The 22,373-nt window shown below is 48.5% G+C and overlaps 1 protein-coding gene across 1 annotated transcript in view; it reads right to left on the bottom strand.

The window, feature by feature from the left end:
* Arhgap25 (Rho GTPase activating protein 25) overlaps positions 1-22,373 on the bottom strand; it is a 75,629-nt gene that overhangs the window by 13,014 nt on the left and 40,242 nt on the right. Inside the window, exons 3-5 of the mRNA XM_032906153.1 lie at positions 22,144-22,231; positions 18,064-18,180; positions 1,705-1,912 (exon numbers count right to left, since the gene is read on the bottom strand). Coding sequence (XP_032762044.1) covers positions 1,705-1,912; positions 18,064-18,180; positions 22,144-22,231 — 413 coding nt within the window. The remainder of the gene's footprint in view (positions 1-1,704; positions 1,913-18,063; positions 18,181-22,143; positions 22,232-22,373) is intronic.

Here is a 22,373-nt window from a genome sequence, read left to right as displayed (position 1 = left end):
CGTGTCAAGCCCTCCTCTAAATTCCCACTGTCAGTGCTGACTCCAGGGTCACCCTTAGGGTCTAAGTCTCCAGGATCATTTCTTCTGAGCTGGCCATACCTCAAAACCAAAAGATCAACCTTAAGTGACTTTCTTTTTCTGTTCTGAGTCCTGAGCCAGCTTAGCTGACCCTGCCAGGTTCCCTTGGAGCCTCATATATGATATGCGGCATGCCGGCCTGTTCTCACAGAGAGGCACAGGGTTGGGGCACATCGGTGCTGTGACCAGGAGGCATCCAAGCCTAGTAAACCCTGACAAAAACATTTAAAAGACTGTCTTTGTGTGTGTGTGTGTGTGTGTGTGTGTGTGTGTGTGTGTGTGTGTGTGTGTGTGATTTCCTCCTCCTCCTTCTAAACTCTGAGTTTCATGGGAATTAAAGACTCTAGTGCCACCACCCATACCAACCTGGCTGACTTTAAGCTGGCATCGAAGCATCATTTGGGAAATCCCAGCACTAGTATCTTTCCTTTCGGGATACGGATGTTACTTTCCAAGCAGTAATCTATACACATACACATCTTTTGATCAACTTCAATGTAATTGAAAATTAGGAAGAAAACCGGATACAGTGACAGTGAGCCCACTGGAATGGGTACCTGCTTATAAAATGTAACCCACTGCACTGGTAAAAGGGCCCCTAACTTGCTATATTCCTATGCTAACTATACTGCTGTTTGCATAAACGACATGAGAAATTAGCCTATGGTATACTAAGGGCAGGAGCGACAGTTCTACAGCAGATCAAACTAAGACCGAGTGGGCATGGAGAGAAATAGATGGTCTCAGAGATGCTCCAGTGAAAAACAAAGACAGTTTGGGTTGGTGAAGAGAATGAGGCCGGAAGGGAAGAGCGTGAGGCACAAGGATGACTCAACCTCCATAACTTTCCCCTCTGTACTCAATGACTCTAGGGGATTTCAACATTTGTAAACTGGGTAGCATTCAGGCCCATTGTTCCAAATCTTGTTGGGTGAGCTGCTAATTTGGAAGGAGTGGTTGGCCTTAAGCCAGCAGTACAAGTGTGTGCAGGGAACTAGGTACTACATAGTCAACAGAGCATGCAGTGTGCGGTGGGGCTGTACCAGCTAAGTGTGGCAGAGAACATCCTTGCCAGGGGCCTGCACCTGGAGAAGGAGATGAACTGCAGGAAGTCACCACGCCACATATGCTGCAAATAGGGCTGGAAACATTTGATGAGGCTGCCATGGGTGTGTGTGTGTGTGTGTGTGTGTGTGTGTGTGTGTGTGTGTGTTCACTGTAGTCAGAAGGCTGAGTTCAGAATCACATATGAGAATTAATAGTTCTAGCCACATCTGGAATGTTGGAGGGGGCACAGATGTGGTGCTCCTCCCTCACACGTTTATGTAGCTAGTGCTGTTCTTCATGATTCTCGTCTTCATGACAAGGATGTTCTTGGGCGAAGCCTCAGCTTTCCCCCCATGTTCTACAGCTCATTCTCTCACATCCTAAGCATTGCTTGAATACCCGGAACAAACACTCACGTAAACCATCTGCACACTCTCCTAACTGTGCTCAGGCCCCCAAATCCAGAGTGGCGAGCAGAACAGACTCCCCTATCTATTGTGAACTGCAGCTTCAGAATCCCCTTTGGAGGTTCCCTGGATCCACTAGGTCCTTCTCCTGAATCCTGTAAGGACAGCATACCTGTCAAAGGAGGGCCGCTCCCCCGCATCGAAAGCATCTCTCAGCTGCTTCACCAGGTTGTCCTGCCCCGGCAGGCGGAAGATGCCCTCTTCACTCACACCATGCTCCAGGATGAACTCCGAGCACTTCTCCACCAGGATGGGCACCAGGTGAGGGCCAAACTTCTGCTCATAGGCCACAGTCTCATCCAGACGCTGGCCAAACACCGCTGGGAAGAAGAGATATAGAATCCCTGAGTTATCCCTTCGTTAAATCAGTGGGTAGTCAGGGTCTGCACATTTCTTGTTTTTAAAAATCATCATCACCATTATTATTAATTATTAATTATTATCAGCATTGCTGTTACTATTTACATGTATGGGTGGTTTTTGCATGCATGTCTGGTCACCACATGCATGAACTTCCTTGGGGGCCAGATGGGGACGGTGGTTGTGAGACTTCCTTGTGGATGCTGGCAATCAAATCCAAGAGCTCCTCTGGAAGAGTAGTCAGTGTTCTCAACCACTAAGGCATTTCTCCAGACTCATTTTTCTTTGAAAATGTTATTTTTCATTTAACTTTTGAGAATTTCATCTATGAATACTGTATTTACATCATTTCTACCCCCACTCCTCCACCTCCAACTCTCTCCATGTGCCCCGCCCCTCCCTCAAATCCATGGCCATTTCTTCTTTACTTATTGTTCCAGACACACGCGCGCGCACACACACACACACACACACACACACACACACACACACACACACGCACAAGTGCACGTGCACATGCCTGAGTGCACACACAAACACATCCGACTAAATCCATTAGTGTTGCTCTGTGTATGTACTTAGGGCTGACCACTTGGGATTGCAGAACCTATCAGGGGGCGTGTCCCTGGGAAGGCTGATTCTCCCTGTCTCATTGGCTGTTGATTGACTGCCAGTAGCTCTGCCCAGTAGTGGCAGAGTCTTGTGAGATTTTCTCCATCAACACTGGCAGGTCAGCTGGTTTTGTCACTGTTCGGGTCATGTTTATTTGACCCTATTTTTGAGTTTTCATGGGTACACAGTCCCTATTCTATACAGCAGAGAGTAGTATCTCACGGCAGGTCCCCTGGTCTTCCGACTCTTACAGTCTTTGGCTTCAGAGTTATCTTAGATGTATTAGTTGGGGTTGGGCAACACATAGTCAGTTGCTCTCTGGGTTTTGGAACAGATGTGGACTTCTGCAATGGTCTCTGATTCCTGCAAAAAGAAGCTTCCTTGGCAAGGGGTGAGAGCTACCTTCATCTGTGGGCGTCAAGATGAGTATTTAGGATGCAGTCGGTTAGAAATCATGTTGATTTAGGAAAGCGGCTGGAGTAGACTTTCCTCTAGGGTCCAATACCTCACTGGCCATCAGTAGTTGGCTAGCTTTATAGTATCAGGCATGAATTCCTTCCTATTGAAGAGGTCTTCAATCCAGCTTAGACAGCTGTTGGTTGCCCCCAAAATATGAGGGTCATTATCGCACCCTCGGGGATGTCTTGCTATCCTGCTCACTGTTGTGGCTTCACAGTTGGGCAGGAATATTGATTACTTTCCTCCTCTGGCAGGTTGCATAACACCTTTTGGTACTAAAAGCTGGTCCTCAGGGAAGAGAGTCAGGTCCAGCTCAGCTCTACTAAGTCTTATAGCTCATGTGTGTGGTGTCTTCAGAGATAGGATTTTAACCCCAGGGAGGAAACCAAGAACAGTGCAATAGCTTATATTTGGGGAATCTTTTCCACTGTCCTGACCAATAGCGCTATGCCTGGCAATGGGGATTTTATCAGATAGTCTATGGCTCTTGTGGGGAGCATCCTTGATGGAGCAGGAACTTAAAGTAGTAGAAGTGGTATTATAAAGACTTACTAGGGGTTGGGGATTTAGCTCAGTGGTAGAGCGCTTGCCTAACAAGCACAAGGCCCTGGGTTCAGTCCCCAGCTCCAAAAAAAAAGAAAAAAAAAAAGAAAAAAGAAAAGAAAGAAAAGAAAAAAAAGACTTACTAATAGGTTTGCTTAGAGGCATTCAGTCACACAAGTACAATAGAGGCTATAGGGGCACTGCCTCCAAAATATCCCTCAGATTAGTAGTATGCTAACCAGGCCTGTTAGCGATTAGTGAAATTTAGGGTGCTAGGATATAAATGTTTATTCCCTAGGATTAACCAGCCATTAGGCTCTATGGTGGCTTGAGAGAGAATGTCCCTCATATTTTCATAGATTTGAATGCAGGGAGTGGCACTATTTGAAAGGATTAGGAGGTGTGGTCATGTTGGAACTGTGTCACTGGGGGTGAGCATTGAGGTTTCAAATGCCCAAATCAGGCCCAGTGGCTTGCTCTTCCTGCTGCCTACTGATCCCAGTGTGGATCTCTCAGACACTTCTCAAGCACCATGTCTGCCTGCACGCGACCATGCTCCCCACACCTTGATGGCAATGGACTAAATTTATGAAACTGTAAGCAAACCCCCAATTAAATGCTTTCTTTTATGAGAGTTGCAGTGATCACGTTGTCTCTTCACAGCAATGGATCAGTAACCAACATGTACCTCTAAGGGGCTACTCAACACGGGCAGTGCAGGGTTCACACATTATTAAATCCTGGCCCACCATTAGGTACCCTGTGTTCTTATCAGGAAAACCATTAATTCTGCCAGGGGACCACGATGACCCTGGGTAACAACTACTTGGGAAAGAACAACAGCAGTGTGCTTAAAATAATCCTAGCAATGTGTGATATCTTTGCTGTGTAAATCTCCTATCTGCCTAAGCAGCCAGAATTGTAATCTCCCGTCTCTGAATTATATGAAGGGGTTGGGACCTGAAAGAGACTTAAGGATGGCAGTGTGTGAAAAACGCATAGGCCTGGGATGTGTATGCTAGTAAAACCTTCTCTTAGTTGGCCACTCACTGTTAAAGAGCTTTCCTTCATCTCGGGGAGTGTGGATTGACTTCTCACTGAGAAAGCATATTATTTCCATTAACTACAACAGACGGCACAATGCATCCCAGGGCCTCACTGCCTGGGTGTGGCTTCCGGATATGCCCCGCCCCAGCTACTGATCTGGCAACTTTACCAACACCTCCGAGGCTCAGGGTGGTTGGCAGTGAAGTGATTGTGACGGTGTTGTCACCTCAGGGTGGCTGTCAAGACGAAATGGATGAGCAAAGGTAGAGCAGGGCACTGACAAGCTTGTGGTACGAGACGCTCGGCAGAGGCTGGGTCATCACCTCTTAAGTATGCATCTCAAATATGTGAAAATGTCGGTCAAAACTGGAGACTGGCAGAAAACAGCCCCAAGAGACCGTTCGGGAAGCACGAGTGGTCTGTCTCTTGGGTCTTATTTAATGTCATTGTTCTAAATTCTTAAAAGGTGACACAGGTGGGGAATCACTGAGTTCTTCTGACGTCATGGTGCATCAAAGGATGAGAGCCCATGGCTAGATTGTCTCATAGCGAATTAAGCCATTATGGCATTTCTCAGAACATCGATTGTTTGCTCTGCTATGTAGCTTCAGCAAACAAACAATGTCTATACCCACAGGCATAGCATCCGGTTATTGTTGAGTTAATTAATTGGTGTTTGGATAGGCAACTGCAGATATTTCATGCTGTCAAAGTATTTTCTTGGGGCAACTTTCTGCATGTTGAACTGGGGCGGGGAGGGGGTCAAGTGGTTTGACCCAATGGTATGCAAGGTGCTTTGCAAAAATATTTTTCCAAATTACACAGCCTCCAGCAAAGCAAGAGTAGGCGAGCTCCACCTCAGCCCTGTCAGCACCGGGCTCCGTAATTCCCCCACCCTTCTGCCTGACAAGATTAGATCTAAATGAAGACTGGCACTGCCCACGTGTATTTCCTACGGCTCCCGGGCTCCTGTGTAACCTTCAGGTTCAGAAGGCAATGGTTTCAGCTTTGTCCAAATCTTTGTCCTAGACTTTGTGAAGTCTCTCGGTTCTCTGCCTGACTCTCTGGCTGTCCTCTATCCAGACACTAACTAATATGGATTCCATCTATTAAAAAAACTGAACTGAGTCCTGATACCTGGTGTCCTCTGTGCCTCTGCTCCAGTAGCTGGCATTTTCAAAATCCTCTGCTGCTTAACTTTCCAGCCCACTGGTCTGTCCCAGTACCAGTACCCTGGTTTTGAGGTCTTAACCTCTTCCCCATTTGCTATAGCAGTGTTCTTCTATTGGCCCCAGTGCCTCATGGCTCCTCCCTCATGGTATCTGGTATTAGAAGTTGGCAGTACAGTCTCTAATCCCAAATCTGCCCAGATGTTGCCTGTTTGACTTTAGTGCATCTCAGTGCTGGCCTGACATCCACCTGCCATTTTATTTGACCCACTAACATGTATTCAAAAGCACCTCACCCTGATGGTCCTAAAACTTGGCGCTCTCCAGTTCCTATGTCCTCAAAATCTCTCCTCCCTCCCATGTCTGCCCCCTTCCCTGCCTCCTGAGATTCTACTTGTCTTTCCTGGGCTTTTTCCAATGTCATCGTCTCTGCCAGGCCTTCTTGCTCTCAGATAGAGAGACTACATTCCCATTCTGTGTGCCCTTCTTCCTCTTCTCCCATTCCGCGGGCCTCACATTGTGCTATCATAACTTGTGTGTCTGTCTGTGCCTGGGCATGTGACTGTAAGTTCCTGTGGCTGGAAACGTGGCGAAGGTCTCTTTTCTTCCCCCAGCAGGACTGGCACAAGAAGGATGGCCAACAGACTTTGCTGAATGACTTGGTAGGTTAATATCTATAAACAAGTGTTTTCCAACAGCTCATGGTTATTTCACCATTTCTCTGGTTGAAACACTAGCAGTCATCTATCATGGAAAGTAATCCAGTTTCCCCCACTAACAGTCATCAAGTGTCTTTCAAAAGCTGACAGCAGCCATGTGGAATGGCAAGGGACACAAAGACCTTCCCATTGCCTCCAATCAGTCAACTTCCCATTATGGAAACGAAAGGACCATTTGATAAACGACAAGACAATCAGAATGTTCAAGACCACTCAGAACTGGGTTTCTGTTTGCTATGAAAGGAGCTGGATACATAGGTCTGCCACACCAGAAGATTGTTATTAAAATGATCTGACTTAAAACATAGACCATCGTGCCACACTGGGACATTCTCTTTGAGAGGTACAGAGAGCCACTGTCAGAGGGAAGGGCAGATGTCTTCTGGAGCATGTGTGGGCACAGATCCTGATGGGGACAAATGACCCAAATGTCCTGAGAGCAGAGACAAGTCTGACTCCTCTCTTCCGCAGCCACTGACCTTCCCTCTGCTCTCTTCCTGTGTGCCTTCCCCAGTCTGCTTCCCCTCACGTTGCTCTCACGCTGCTCTTAGCAGGATATTCATTTCTCAACTCTCAATATTACTTTTCCTTCTAACATCACTACTGTCAGCTCCCATGACCCGAATGTCTAACTTTGTCAGGCTTCTGAGAACTTTGAGGGTGTCATATCATACAGAGACAGTGCTGTATCCTAGAACCGTGCCATACCCAGTCTTCATGAGACCTTGGCTCTGAAACTCGGCTGTTCCTAAGCTCCACCCCCATTGTGCTCACTTTCCTGCCCTTCCTCCCTGCCTTGGCAAGTATGGTGGCTTGAATATGCCAGGCCCAGGGAGGGGCACTACTAGGAGGTGTAGCCCTTTGGAGTAGGTCTGGCCTTGTTGGAGGAAGTGTGTCACTGTGGGTGTGGGCGTTGAAACCCTTATCCTAGCTGCCTAGAAGTCAGTCTTCTGTTTGCCTTCAGGATAAGATGTAGAACTCTCAGTTCACCTAGCCCCATGTCCGCCTGGATACTACCATGTTCCCACCTTGATGATAATGGACTGACTCTCTGAACCTGTAAGCCAGTCCCAATTAAATGTTGTCTTTATAAGAGTTGCCTTGGTTATAGTGTCTGTTCCCAGCTGTAAAACCCTAAGACAGCAAGTCAAGTGACTCCTTCAGGAGGGAAGTAATAGCCTACTCCTGCTCCCCAGACCCTTCCTCCTCTACAGGAACGTCCCTCTCTGTTCTTCCTCTGTTTGCTGCTTTCAGACCTTGTCAGTTCTATCCTGTCCACCTCTTCCAAGACTTACTCTTTGCGTGATAAAACTTTCTCTTTGGATATAAAGAGTCAAGAGCTTCTAGGTTGTTGCCAGTTTATTAAAAATACTCCTTTACCTCAGCCATTGCAAATCAGCCATTCTTGCCTCTTTTTCATTCACTGCTGTACTCACAACATATTTGTCTCCCTCTGAGGAGCATTCCCTCCCTCACAGACCACTGAGTTTATTCAGGTCGCAGCCTCTCAACCCATCATAATTTAGTTTCTACAACTCTACTCTTTGCCTCAAAACTTCTCAGTGATTTCTGATGCCCTCCCGGTGACAAAATCCTATCTTGGGTGATCCCACACCTGCTGGTCTTCTCCAAACACTGATAGTGTTGCTTTTCTTTTAATACCATTTCATGTGCCTACAAAATTCTCATTCTCATCCCGACAGCCCCCCCTGCACCTCCTTTACCTGTCTCCATACATTTGGGTACCATCTAAAAACTAGTAACCACTACAACTGACCCCACTCTCCCTCCCTCCTCTATTTCCCTAAGTCCACATAGACTAATGATTCTTTCAGTGTCTTCTTCAATCCCATCCCCTCCTGTTTTCTCTTAAGTCCCTGCTTCCCCTACAGCATTCCTTACAACCCTCAGCATTTAGACAGTCAACAAAGTGCCAAGCACCAGGAGAACACAAAGCCCCTGGCATCAGGTACCTAACCCAACTGGACCAATCGCAAGACTGAGAGCATCACACTGGAGTTATCCCTAAACATGTTCTCCCGTCAAATAGGCCGCCCTCCCAAACACTTTAACTTGCTCTATCCTCATGGCCACTGTCTGCTGTATTATACAATCTGGAGGGAGGGACACCTGGGTTTCTTGAAAATTTCTTCTGCTAAATTCACAAAATCATTTATTAGAATAAAAAGTACCCCTGTACTTAAAATCTCTCAAGCTGATGCCCGGCCTTGCATGCTCCTGTAACCCAGTCCGCTCGCATTTGGACGTCTTTAGAGAGGAGATGGAGCCCTCTCTGGATCCTCAGAGCTCCCAGGCCAGCCCCTCTTTTATCGCCTCCTATGTAGTTCCACGATGATTTATTTAAACAGCACTCTTCCACTGGGCTGTGAGCGCCTCGGAGACAGACAGCCCGTCTGGTTCACCTTCTATTTTTATCTCCTGGCACAGAGGCTGCCTTAGTCCTCAGGAACATTCCACCTGCTGTCTCCCATGTTTCCCACTCTCCACACTACCCCTCTGGTCAGCATTTCTCCAAGCCCCGTCTTGTCAAGGAGACCGATGGCCTTTACACTTTTTTAACTGAGGAATTAAGTTTCTAGAGCTTTTCTCAGCGGCTCAATCAGCAGCCAGGGGTACAGGAGGTCACATCCCCTCTTGCAATGATTTCTAGTGGCTTCTGAACTACCCTCTCCGGTTCCTCATTCATACCGTTGTCTGCTCTTACCCTCCTCCAGTGCTTCTTCCTCTCTCCCTGACCTTCATGCATTAACTTCCTGCAGGCACCCTCTTCCTTGTCTTCCCTGCATGCCTTAGAAACTCAACCTTGAAATCCATCCACAGGATGGAGTCTCCAAACTTCATGTCCGTAGCGTAGAACTCAGCCAAAGCCATTCCCTCTAGGGAGAGGTCATCACATGCCTTCCAGACACGAGAGCCACTGTGTCCCTTCTTCCATGAAACAAAGCATTCTCTGCTTGTCTTGGTCAGGTTGTGTCCTTTCCACATAGGAGAGTGGCATCCAAAGCAGTCCCTGGAGTCTGACACCTGTCCCCCCAGTACCCCCTAAACTGCTCCGACTGTACTGGTCTCATTCTCTGGGTCCTTGTTTTTGCCTCTGTTTTCAGATATCCTGGATATGGGGACAGAAAGAGAGGCAGCCCAAAGACCAATAGCCAGAGGCCAGTGAAGGAAGAAGACAGTGGGGCAGGCGCTGCTCAAAGACAATACCCTGGCCTGCCCAGGCTGTGCCTACTCCTTCAGGGCATCTGGGTTCCACGGTTCTGCTCTTGGCAGCAGTGAATTAATACCTAATCAATTCATTCACAAGAGCTTATTGTCACTCTGAACCAATCAGCAGAAATGCTTCTGTCTTAAGAATAAGAAAAGCCAACCTATTAATTACAACCATCCTATCAGAGTAAATTTCATGATTGCTAAATACAATACAATCTTCACGGCGACTGACGGGGTAACTTTTTAACTTTATCATTTCAAACTTGCAAATAAGAATATCACATTCCAGCTGGGTGGTGGTGGTGCAAGCCTTTAATCCTGGCACTTGGGAGGTAGAGGCAGGCAAATCTCTGCATTCGAGGCCAGCCTGGTCTACAGAGCGAGGAGTTCCAGAACAGCCAGGGCTTCACAGAGAAACCCTGTCTCAAACAAAACAAAACAAAAGCAAACAAAGCTGGGCCCGGGTGAGGAATTTTTCCTAGACCTGTGTTGGTTGACAAATGCCAATTCTATCTGTTCATTAAGCTGCACAGGCTTCAGGTCCAGCTGTTCTTGAGTGTGACAGTTGACTGATTTAATTGAACTAATGTGAAACTGGAAATGGAGAAACTGAGCATGGATTTAGAGTTTGCCTAAAACTACATCCCCCGCCCCTGGGCCTCTATGCAGCAGTTTAAACAGTTTTTATTAAAAGTCAGTGGGAAATCAGGCCACGGTCTTTTTAAAAAAGAATTAAGAAACCAAAACGGGGAGATAGGTCAGTGGGTGAAGCATTTGCTATGCAGGCATCAGAACTGGGAGCTTGATCATCAATCTTAGTCCTAGTGGTGAAGACTGTCGGGTCTCAGGGCTCACTGGGGAGCCAGCCTAAGCTACCGGAGTCCCAGATGTGTGAGAAGCCACATCTCAAAACCCAGGTGGATGCCTCCAAAGGAATGACACCCAAGGTTCATCTCTGACTCTCTGTTCATGCACTCAACACACACACACACACACACACACACACACACACACACACTTTTAAAAAAAAAAAAAGATGGGAATATAGCTCAGAGCATTTGCCTATCATGCATAAAGTTCTGGGTTTTACACCACAGTGCATGCTCTCCGAAAAAGTCACTATAATAATATCTGAGCCATCATCCATGTCCAGGGAGGATCCAGGGACAGGAACTCCTGGTGCTTCCTGCACAGTGCCAGCTCTGGCTGTGTCATTTCGTGTTCTCATACTACAAACAACATCAACACCTCCACAACCATAACCCCTCCCCCTGTACTCCCCACCCCCCACCTTTCTCCAGTCCCTAGACCTAAGTCTTTGAACAGAGGAGCCTTGTCCTGAATAGCCCCAGGACAGTGATATCTTATTCTCATGGATGACAGAACTGCTCCAACTGTTCCCTTTCTATCTTCCACGGTCAGCCCCAAAGATCCCTCCCCAGAGTGACTACAAAACCCCAGGGCACCGACAGTTTAGGAAGTGAAAATGGCTAGCTCAGCTGTGCCCTCTTGCTCCTCCTCTGTTATCCCTGAACTCTGAATCCCTCCCACAGCCAGCCAGACCCCAGCATAGCTCCCGTGGTAGCTTCCCATTTCCCAGGACCCAGTCTCAGATGCATGCCCTATCCTGACATGAGAGCAAAGAGCAGTCCAGAAAAGTCTTCCTACCGTGGAAGAATGATAAAATAGGAAAGAAATACCTTTCTTTCGGAGCTTGGGGGCTCTCTTCCTGACGTCCCAGCAAAAGAGCAGCGCCAAGGTGGGAAAGCCACAGCCCAGCCCCCAGTGCGGCATCCTGGGGACGTGAGGCATGGCTACTGAGCCCTCCGCCTCTGGGAGCCAGTCTGGCCTCTCCTCCTGCACTGCAAGAGCTAACTGTCCTCGCTGCTTCCAGATCAGCACATGCTTGCAAAGGCCGCTCAGGTTCTGACTCCTGGGAGGAATCCTAGGATGTGTCAGCACCTGCCCGGCCCTTTCCCAACATTTCTCCCTACTCACCTTTACACACAAGAGGCTCCCTTGGCTTTCAGAGAGTAAACATAAAGCTGTCAGAGCACAATAAAAATAAGTGCCTCCTTTTACTTAGCAGCTAATTGTCAGCCGCCATTCAGGGGACAGCTCTGAGGTGAGCTAAAAGAAAGAGAGAAAGGAAGAAAATCCCACACGCAAGCGTTTACCAGCACTGCACCGTATATCAAGCTGTCTGGCAGGAACACAGAACGGCACTTAGCCTTTATGAAGCCAGCCCACCCTCTCCTGGAAAGGCTTTCAGAGATATGCAGGGCTCAGTCAGGGTCTTCTGAGACAATGAGCTCAGAGGTAGGCTGGTGGGTGAAGCGAGCCAGCTCCCGCCCCTCCTGTCAGGAAGATGGAACAAACCTCCCGCAACTGACCCCAGCACCCTAGAGACCCGCAGAGATCCAGGCCAGGAGAGCCTTGCCAGGGAGGGCCTGGGGCAGTCTCACACTACCAACCAAGCATCCCTCTACCATTCCCCAGCCAGGAATCGGGACCCATCTTTGACACCGTCTCCTGCCACAGGGAATTCACACCCACTTCCTGGCAGCATCACCTCTGGAAAGCTGTGCAAACCTGTTTGATTCTCCCAGCTCCGCCGTCACCTTCCTCTACAAGCTGCCACCCACCCACTCTTGCCTGGATGACGGCTCCAGTTTCATTTCTGGTCTGCTGCCTTCTCTGTAACTGGATGCCCCCAGCCAGGCCATGATGCACACAGCATCGACAGTGATCTTTTCAGTATAATCTGACTTTACCACCTTGCTTGAAACTTTCTCCTGAATGGCTACCCGTTGCTCCTAGTAACCACCACTAGCAGTCTCTTCTGCTACCCTCACTCCCACCCCCACACTCACCTTTCTGTCTCAGCTGCTGTTCCCTCTGATACAGACACCATTCTGCTTCCTGATTCTCTGTCTGGTTCACCTCCCCTGGCTATTTGGGGCTTGGCGAATCATTTCCAGTCCAGCCTTTCTCACCCTTCTTCACTTCGTTTCGTGTATTTTTTTCTTTGGTAATACATCTTCGTTTCTATTTTATGAGGGGCAGGTTCTCATTCTAGCCCAGTCTGATCTGGAACTCACTCTGTAGCCTAAGTTAGCCTCGAACTCACAGGACTCCTATCTCAGTGAGAAATCACACCCAGCTTCACGGTGTTTTTCAAAGTTATTTTTTATACTGTAACTTTGGGCTTTAAAGTTGAATTTTGTGTCTTTTTGTAGACTGCGAGTTTCTTGAGGGAGTGATTGTATTCTTCTCCCCCATGGGAAAGACCACCGGATCTTTCTCCCTCATGTTGGCATGAGATCAATAAAGAGTTTTAGAATAAATGAATAAATGTGTGTCTTGCTTATATTTAGGAGCTGGGGGAATGGGAGATGAGATATTTAGTAGAAATAAATAAGAATTATCAGGCTTAGCTAGAAGGACTAGGTCACACAGAAGCAGAGTGTTTAGCAAGGACTGCACATCCCACACGTTGTGCTAAGCTATGGATTGCGAAATCGTGCTCTGAAGCATGTGAAACAAAACAAAAGCAAAAGGCCAGAGGAAGAAAAATTCCTTGGGGCTCATAATAAGTAGATGTTTACGTGGCATAAGCCTTGGGATGGCAAATTCACAAAGACACTTAGACAAAGGAGCTGAACCCTGTCTCCAAAGCCCTGTCTCTGGAGCAGCAGAGAGGATGAAACTTTATCACAACTCCTGTGCCCAGAAGCCACTGAACAAGCAAACATCCAGAGGGGAAGAGAGGCCAGGCAACAGAGACCCCATCTGCAGCCAGGACAGCCTGCTCCTAGGGCACAGAAACCAGATTTCCACCATGAGGACCTGAGGATGTGATCTCCGTGCTGAGAGGAGAGGGTCTTGAGGATACAGGCACACACACACACGCACGCATGCGCACACACACACACACACACCCCACATGCACACACACACACACATACACACACACACACACCACATGTGCACACACACACACCACATGAACACACACACACACACATACACACCACATGCACACACACATACACACCACATGTGCACACACACACACACATGCACACACACCACATGCACACACACACCACATGTACACACACACACACACACACACACACACACACACACACACACACACCACACACACATACCACAAACACACACACACACACACACACACACACACACACACACGCGCGCGCGCCCCGAAAGTGTGGCCTGGGATAAGCTGTCAGAAGTTAATGCCTCTGGTCTCTTTTCCTGCTTAACTTTGCAAGACTTTGAGATTACATCCCCAGCTTCCAGGATACGGCTGCTCCAGCCTGTCCATCTAGCTGGTCCTCTTTAAAGAGGACCCACTGAAAAGACACCATGAAGCTGCTCCCTGAGGAGACATGAGGACCAGGCAGAGCCTGTCAGAAAACAGGGACACCTGAGAAGCTAGGAGACCTGGAGGCCACCTCTTTGGTGACAGGAGCAGAAAAGTGTCAGTTCTTCCCAGAGTGGCTTCTCCCCTTTAATGCTGTCACTCAGGTGGGCTACAGGTGTCCCAGGACATTGTACTGTGGAAGGCCACGCTTTTCACGTCCAGTTATCATTCTGGCCAGTTTCCATGCTTCATTGGATTTTCTAAGGGTATCTTTGGATCAAAAAGAACTTCAGCAAGGCTTGCTGTGGACATGCTCAGTGGGGAATAACTGTAGAAGGAGCCGCTTACTTCACTGAGCCCCTTCGTGGCTATGCATTGGCCAAGCCTGGGAGAGTGACCCAGAATGACTGCTGTGGAGGACCTCTTCTTTAACCAGGTCATTGAACATAAGCCACTCACCATGGTAATCCTGAGACACACACACACACACACACACACACACACACACACACACACACACACACACGATCAAGCCATGTAGAGGATTCCAAACAGCACATAATGTGCGAGAGCCCTGAGGCAGGAGCATGCCTGTGGGTCTACGAGGAGGCTGATGACGGTACAGATGCTGCTGCTGGAGTGGAACACGCAAGAAAGAAGGGTCTAGAAAACAGAACAAAGAGCTAACTATGGGAACACTAGCTTTTACTTTGAGAAGGGGAGGGTAGGAAAGGTTTGAGCAGAAGGGCCTTGACATGACAGTTGCCAGGCTCACTCTGATGAAGTGACACCAACATGTCAGAGGGCAGATACGGCAGCTTAGTCAGGGCGTTTGAGCAGGGAAGGTTCTTGACCAGGCAGAGGAGTGAAGGTAATGAGAGGTGGTCTAGAATAACGTGGGAAACATCGAGCTGCCCTCGGGTTGGAAGGAAAGGCCAATGTGTCTTAGTGATGTCACCATTTTTTCAGGAGAACATTGAACAGACCCCGTCGCAGTTCACTGATGGTGCTGTACGAAGAGTCCTGGCCCCGCCTCTCTCCAGACAGTCTCCTGGGGACGGCCATCTATCTACTCTTGCAGAACTGGGGTTCCCTGCCTTAACCTGGGGAAACCCAGTGAGTGATGTCTCAGACTGCGGTGAAGCTCTGTGGTCTGCAACCTGTACCTGGTCCGTGGGAATGAGTTTCTTAAGAATGGCTGTATATTTGCCTTCACAAATCAAACTCTGACCTCACCTGCACCCAATAAGTAATGGCTTTGAGCAAAGAGAGAACGATGTGTTCATCCTACATACAAACTGTATCCCCAGCCTGCTTAGAATCAACTGACTTCTAAGTAAAACAACCTAATTGGTCTTACTATACTTTGGACTCCTGAGGTGCCCTGCTACCTATTTCTCCTTCAAGGCTCAGCATCGCCCTGACTCAGAACGACAGATGTGCATGGAAGATGGTGTGAGTAGATGAGGACCAATTGCTGAGAGTGGCAGGCCCGTGAAAATAACACCCCTCCATCCCCAATGATGCAAATCACACACAGGTATAGACTGGTACTGATGGCTGTGGCTCTGTGCTCTTCTGAGTCAGTAGGACCCTAGAAACTATTTTGTCCCTTTGAGGCTCCTATAGAAGATTGATCAAGCCAAATGTTCCTCCTTCCTTTCTGATGCTCTATTCTCTGTGGTTCACTAATACTCTGTGACACGGCCACATTGGTCTGGTGATTGGTTCTCACATCAGAGTTAACACTGTCCCCTGAACAAGCCCACAGCGCAGTCCCCTGGCTCTCCACCCCACCCCCACCCAGTCCCATGCCCAGGACTTAAACTCGGTTTCCTTCTGGGGTGGGGGTGGTGGCTGAAGCTTTGATGAGAGGAACCCTTTGAGTATGAGGACAGAGCGCAGCTAAGACTGGCAGAAGGCACAGGTCCCAGTGAGAGCACAGAGATAATCTTGAGGCAAAGCAGATGCAAAGTTAGACAACACCCATGACCCCTGCCGTTGGCCAAAGCCCTTCAATGGGAAAAGGACGCATCAGCAGGCTCTTGACCTTCAGTCCAGGGCTTAAGGAAGGTCGTGATGAAGCTATTCCAGACAGGGAAAGCACAGGACCAGGTTTTTGCATGATAAAAAAAGAAGAAAACCCACTTGGCATAGTTACCATAATAAAACTGTGTGTTTAGGGCTTGGGAAGTGGCCAGGGAAACCTCGAGCTTTCTGTGCTCTGGTGAAAATGTTAGTGACTGCTGGGACAGATGCGTTCTGATTCTAATGGCGTCTTTCTCCAAGCCCCACTGGTGGGCCACAGGACCCAGGTCCCCAGACGGACCAGATGGAATCCTGACCTCAGCTGAGGCATGTGGAGCTTCTCAGGAGTTAACAGTGGGGCTGCGGAGGCTGAGCCAGTGCTGCGGGGAGAGGCAGAGAGAAGGTGGCTGGCATAGGAATATACGTGGAACAAGTGTGGGCATGAGGTGCTGCTGGCTGGTCGGAAACAGGCGGATGTGCAAGGAAAAGTGAATGGGCCCATGAGAAATGGATACAAATTCGATTTCCCAGTTCCTGTCCCTGTGAGCCCCATGGCAGTTCCTGTCCTCGATGTATCTACCCGGCAACCCCTTCTGCTTCCTTAACATCGCTGGACATGATTTCTATTCTGCATTAAGACAATCCCGGAATGGCTCAATAAGATCCTATGAGAGATGAGAGAGGGATGGCTCAGCAGTTAAGAGGCAATTGCTCTTGCAGAACATGAGAGCATAGACCCAGCGTCCACGGGTAGCCCGCAGCCCAGAGCTACAGCTCCTGGAGATCTGATACCCTTTTCTGCCCTCCATAAGCACCATGTGTATGTGCATACACACACACACACACACACACACACACACACACACACACACACACAGAGAGAGAGAGAGAAATAATAAAAATTAACCTTTAAAAAGATTTTATAGTAACCTAAGTTACAAGGCATATAAAGTTTCATACATTCCACATTTCTCTTTCAGGAAAAAAAAATATGTGCATGCAACCCTGGTTTGAACAAAGCAGCATTAAAATAATTCACATGACCAATATTCTTCAATTTTACATAATATTATTTTGGCGTTCTTATAATTTCTGAAAGAAACTGTTGGGAAATCAAATCAATATTTAACCATGAATGCTCCCATAAATGAGCTCTAAAATAAGAGACAACATCAATAATTAATTGCATATTTATAGTTTTCCTGGAGTCAACACAAGTAGTTCATTTTTCTAAAATGTGTGGGAAGTGGTATTTTGTGCACTTATCCATTTGAGCTACTCCATGTTTTTATAAAATGAAGAGAGCGTGCTAAATTCACATTTGTTGATTTCATATATAGTCTGCACCAGGTTTTTGTTGTCTGTAGTCAGGCCATTGTCAAGCGTGAAAATATTGCAAGAATGCTCACTCAAACACCTTGTAGTCCCTAGCAAGGCCTGAGTGCAGAATTTACCACACACCTGTAAGACCAGTAGAGGCTCCCACCCCGAGGGCAGCTGTCCTTGTGTCCTGACCAGCCTTGGTTGCAAATCTTGTCATTAGCCCTCTTGGGTACATAACGGGCATACCCACGGTGCAGTAAGAGTTGACGACACAAGGGACCCAGAGCAGCTAGTCCAAGCTCTTCATCTCAAAGAGCATACTCTGGCCAAAGTGGAGGAGAAAGCCCTATTTTGGGGTGTCACAGTCATCTATTCTATTTGATCTGGAGTTGGCCTTTTGAGGTGAGCTGAGGCTAGCTAGATATGTAGAAGCCTCTTTTCCTCATACTCAGCAGAGGACCTATCCAATGGCCCCAGGGGATCTCTGATCTCACCTCTGAACATTGCATAGAGAGGTAGTGCATGAAGCCAGCTTCCTCCTCCTACCCAGAGGCCTGCTCAGAAAGGGTTGTGAGAGTTCTTACCTCCAGAGGGCGTGCCAGCAACTCTCCTGAGGAACTTAACCCACTCCTCCATCTCTACCTGGGAACTGGCCATGAGGACATAGGAGTCTTGTCCAGCGCGGTTCTGGTCACTTGAGGCTGGAGGAAAGAGTTGCAGGTTGTAGAGTGGGAGGAGCCAGAGCCAAGGGGCGGGGGAATAGCTGAACCTGACTGGTTTCTTAGCTCAGTGAAATGTAGACAGTAATCGAGTTCTCTAACCTTGCTCAGTGGCCCTGGACCTCGGTCCATTTTTATGGCTTTGGCCAATGACATATTTCTATTGACAAGTCACTGAATGTGGCTTTCAGTTGCCCTGGCTTTGGCAGAGAACGGCTTCCACAGAGGTCAGATTTGCTACTGACAGGAAGAGCAACTAAAGCATTCGGTTAGGCATTCAGGGAGACTTCTGGTCTCCATACCCACAATGGATGCTTCCCAAGGCAGCCTGAGCTCAGCTGTGGAGACCTGGAAAGGAACAAAACCCTAGGCAAGAGGGACAAAGGCCACTAGAGTGCCCGTCTCATAGGACTAGTGTCTCCTATCACCGGATGTTCAGACCACACAGAGCCTTGCTGAAGGTGGGTTTCCGATACTTAGTTCCAGGGCTCATGGAGATGGACAGGACCTTGTTTACCGTTTCACTTTAAACCTGAGTAGAGCTTAATGTGTCAAATGAGCAAATGACAGAAAAGACAGAGGTGGCAGCAAGGGACAAAAATGAGGGAAAGTGACAAAGGAAGAAATGAGGGGGAGAAGGAACCTGACGTCTCCCTACACCTCCTCACAGACAGAAATCTGCAGATACAGACTTTATTTTAGTCGGTGAAGGTGTTAGTGGTAAAGGTGTTAGAAGGGACACAACCCACAGAAATCCCCTCAGGTACAGGATGCTGTTGAAGCCGGCTCTTCCTACAGTGCCAGGTCATCTCCAGAGAGCTCACTGCAGCTGAGCTAGAGGCCAGCCCTAGATTTTCCCGCGGAAACCGGCTTTCCAGTCCCTTTGCTTCTGACCTCCTCCACTTAGCTTGCAGTCACCACGCCAAGCGCCTTTCACCCTTTGAGATGAGCTGATTCTAATCCAGTTTGTCATTGCCTCTTCTCCGTAAAAACCTTTCCTGTGGGTATCTCCAGGGGTAGAATTGGAAAGGGAGAACCAAAAATGGCCTGAGTAACCGCAGGGTCCCTTTGAAATGGGGTGGGGGTTGTGCTGTTACCAACCTGTTAAGAGTTATTAAGACTGAAGCCCAGAGATGCCAGGTGTCTGCCCAATGGGGCCCAGCCACACACCAAGCAAAGCTGCTGCTCTCGTCCTCCCTGTGGAAGCCCTGCTGGGGAGAATCTGTCTGCTGTTCTTCCCCACAAACACACTGCAGTCTGCTGTCAAAAGACATCTTGGTTTACTGGTTCCTGGGAAATGCTTCCCTCTCTGATGTCTCATGGCGGGACCCTCCCCACTGGTACCCTGCTCTGTCCTCAGCCCTATATTTACATTTTATTCTCGACTCACATGAATTTTAAACATGAGCTGTGTCATGCCACTGTATCTAGACCTCCCCAGCAGCCTACCATCCTTCTAGAAGCTCAATTTCTTAGAGTTGCTAGGAAACGCCTGTCAAACCTCCCCGCTTCGGCAATCAAGTCAGCCGGCCACATTCGTCCACTTGGAATTCTCTGGGTGCTGGGGGACACTGCCCTGGCCATCCCTGTCCTTGGAAAGGCTCCCTCTAGGTGAACACTTTCTCTGTTGGCGTCTTCATAATTTTACCCCAGTTCCACGTTCTCAGTGACACATCCTGTCTGCTCCACTATCAGTGACAAAGCAATTACCTTCACCCTGTCTCAGTTAGAACAAGTTCTCTCTGTGCCTTAATTTCTTGTCCCCTCAGGAAAATTATGCAATTCACCCTGCTCTTTAGCCTGCGGCAGGACGGTAGGTTGCATGTGTTTCTGTTCTTTGCTGCCCGTGGGCCCTGCAACCTCACTGACTCTTAGCAGATGCTGCTGACAAATGGGAGCCTATCCTGAGGAGCCATGTATGAAGGCTGATGAGGTGCACTACACAAGAGCAGCCCCCACACTTGTTGTCAAGCTAAAGGTGGAGGGGATGGGGCGGTCGAGGGGAGGGAGGGGACGCTCACCCTCGACAGTTGCCTGCTGTAAGTCTAAAATCAAAGGCACAACTACAAGTGCACAGTATGTGTGCCCCTGAAACTGGGGGCCTCTGAGATAGGGCCTTGAATAGAAATCCTGTTTCTTGTGGCAGCATGACCTTCCGCAAGAGGAGGACAAGGAGACGAACGGACAATTTTAAGTATCGCAGACCAGGCTGGAAGGAGCATGGGAAACAGCAGCACTACAGGAATGGAGGCTCCGAGTTTGGGATTGCTATGTGATCACTTGTCCATACGAGGGGTTCAGGTAGAGGAAGATACTGGGACAGGAATAGAACAGAGACAGAAGGAAAGGCAGAGAGACAGAAAGAAGACAGAGAGAGAGAGAGAGAGAGAGAGAGAGAGAGAGAGAGAGAGAGAGGGAGGAGGGGAGGAGGAGAAGGGGAGAGAGGGGAGAAAAGGAGAGAGGAGGAAGGAGAGAGAGGAAGAGAGAAGAAGAGAAAAGGAGGAAGAGGAGGGAGGAGGAGGGAGGAGGAGAGAGGAAGGAGGAGAGGAGGAAAGAAGAGGAGAGAGGGGAGGAGGAGGGAAGGAGAGAGAGAGAAGGAAGAAAAGAGAGGAGAGAGAAAGAGAGAGTGTGAGCACCTAGGAGCTCCTGCAGGAGGCTGTATTTATGGACAAGGTGATGAAGACGATCGGGCTCTTCCTTTCCCTCCCTCAGAGCAGTCCTCTAGGTAGTTTATAGGGAAAGCTCACAATGCATCTTCAACCGGAGCCTTCCATGGAACTTGTGGGTAGAAAATGCAGCCGCTGGGGCACACACTTTTGTGCGTGGTTGTATTCCAGGAGTTGCATCAGGAAAGAGAGAGCCTACAGGCTGAACAGCTCAGGAGGGAGAGGGATGGGGTTCTCCTAGATAGAGGAGAGTGGCTGGAATGGCAGGAAGAGGAAGCTGGGTCTTCAGAGTAGAATACAAGAAAGAACCCATGTAAACCACCTGGATTCATCTCTCCTTTTCTTTGGTGTAGAGACAATGCCCGCTAGATGTCCCCAGTACGCATGGCCCATACTATGTACTAGACATCGAACCAAACATTTTATTCAGTCTTCTCCATTTAACGCTCACTGTCATCTTTGTCCTCATGATAGGTAAATCGGAAGAGTCAGGGAGAAGTTAGAGGAGCTGCTGTACAGTGAGAGGCTCGGCCAGGATTCGGGTGTGAGCAGGTTGGCCAGGGCCCTTTTCTCCTTCGCCACACTGCCTTCTCCACCCATGTGAGCAAGGAAGGGTTTAAATGAAAGGACCTCATGGCCTTGTCTGCTGGGATCAAGGCTGGGGCAACCAGCCAGCTAGCAGTGCCGGCATTCCTGGCAGGACTTGGGCTGTCTCAGAGCAAGAGACAGGAGGAGGAAAAACCAGCCCCAAGGTAGGGGCAAGATATGTGCCAAATTCCCATTGCTCCAATATGTCCAATATCACCAATTGGAACGGGGACCTCCCAGCATACAGCTCATGTGCACAGGGACATGCAGTGCCTAGCATGTTTAAAGTTCTCAAAAGCTGAAACTTGGCGTTTCTCGTTAGATCCTATTGGAACATTTAGGACCACTGATGTTTGATCACTGCACCTCATCCCAGGGGCGACCTCACCGCTCCGAGCACATCTCAGCTGTAGGGTTCTGCACTGTGTGAGTGTGGATGACGACTGCTCACAGAGAGGGCCCAGAACCTCACGCTACAGCTCCTGTATCCAGCCAGACTCCTGGAACACTCCTGGGATTGCATCAAATGGGCCTTCATTTGTCATGGGCGACCCTTAAGCCCTTGATGATAGCTAGTCACCTGGGGTAAGTTCCCTAACTATATGAAAAGCCACTGTAAGTTCATAACGTGGTTGAACAATGGACCATCACCTTGACTTCTAGGCACGGGATGGAAATGCGGGCTACCTACCTGGAATAACTTCAAAGACAAATTTCCCAGCTTCTTCCGGGTTTGTGGCGATTTCTTTGACTGTGCTGCCTGGCAGATACATGCATCCCTGAAAGATCAAAGGTTATGCTTTTTATATAATGAGCAGCTACCTTACTAGGAAGCCGTTAAGTTGGGGGGACAAATGGGATGTTAACAGTAGGGTGAAGAGGGGGTAAGCAGAGGCACATGAAAGCTGCTTCCGGTATGAA

This window comes from Rattus rattus, chromosome 6 (assembly GCF_011064425.1).
Source record: "Rattus rattus isolate New Zealand chromosome 6, Rrattus_CSIRO_v1, whole genome shotgun sequence".
Classification (NCBI taxonomy): domain Eukaryota; kingdom Metazoa; phylum Chordata; class Mammalia; order Rodentia; family Muridae; genus Rattus; species Rattus rattus.
Note: the sequence above shows the minus strand (reverse complement) of the source record. Positions and strands in the feature narration are given on the sequence as shown.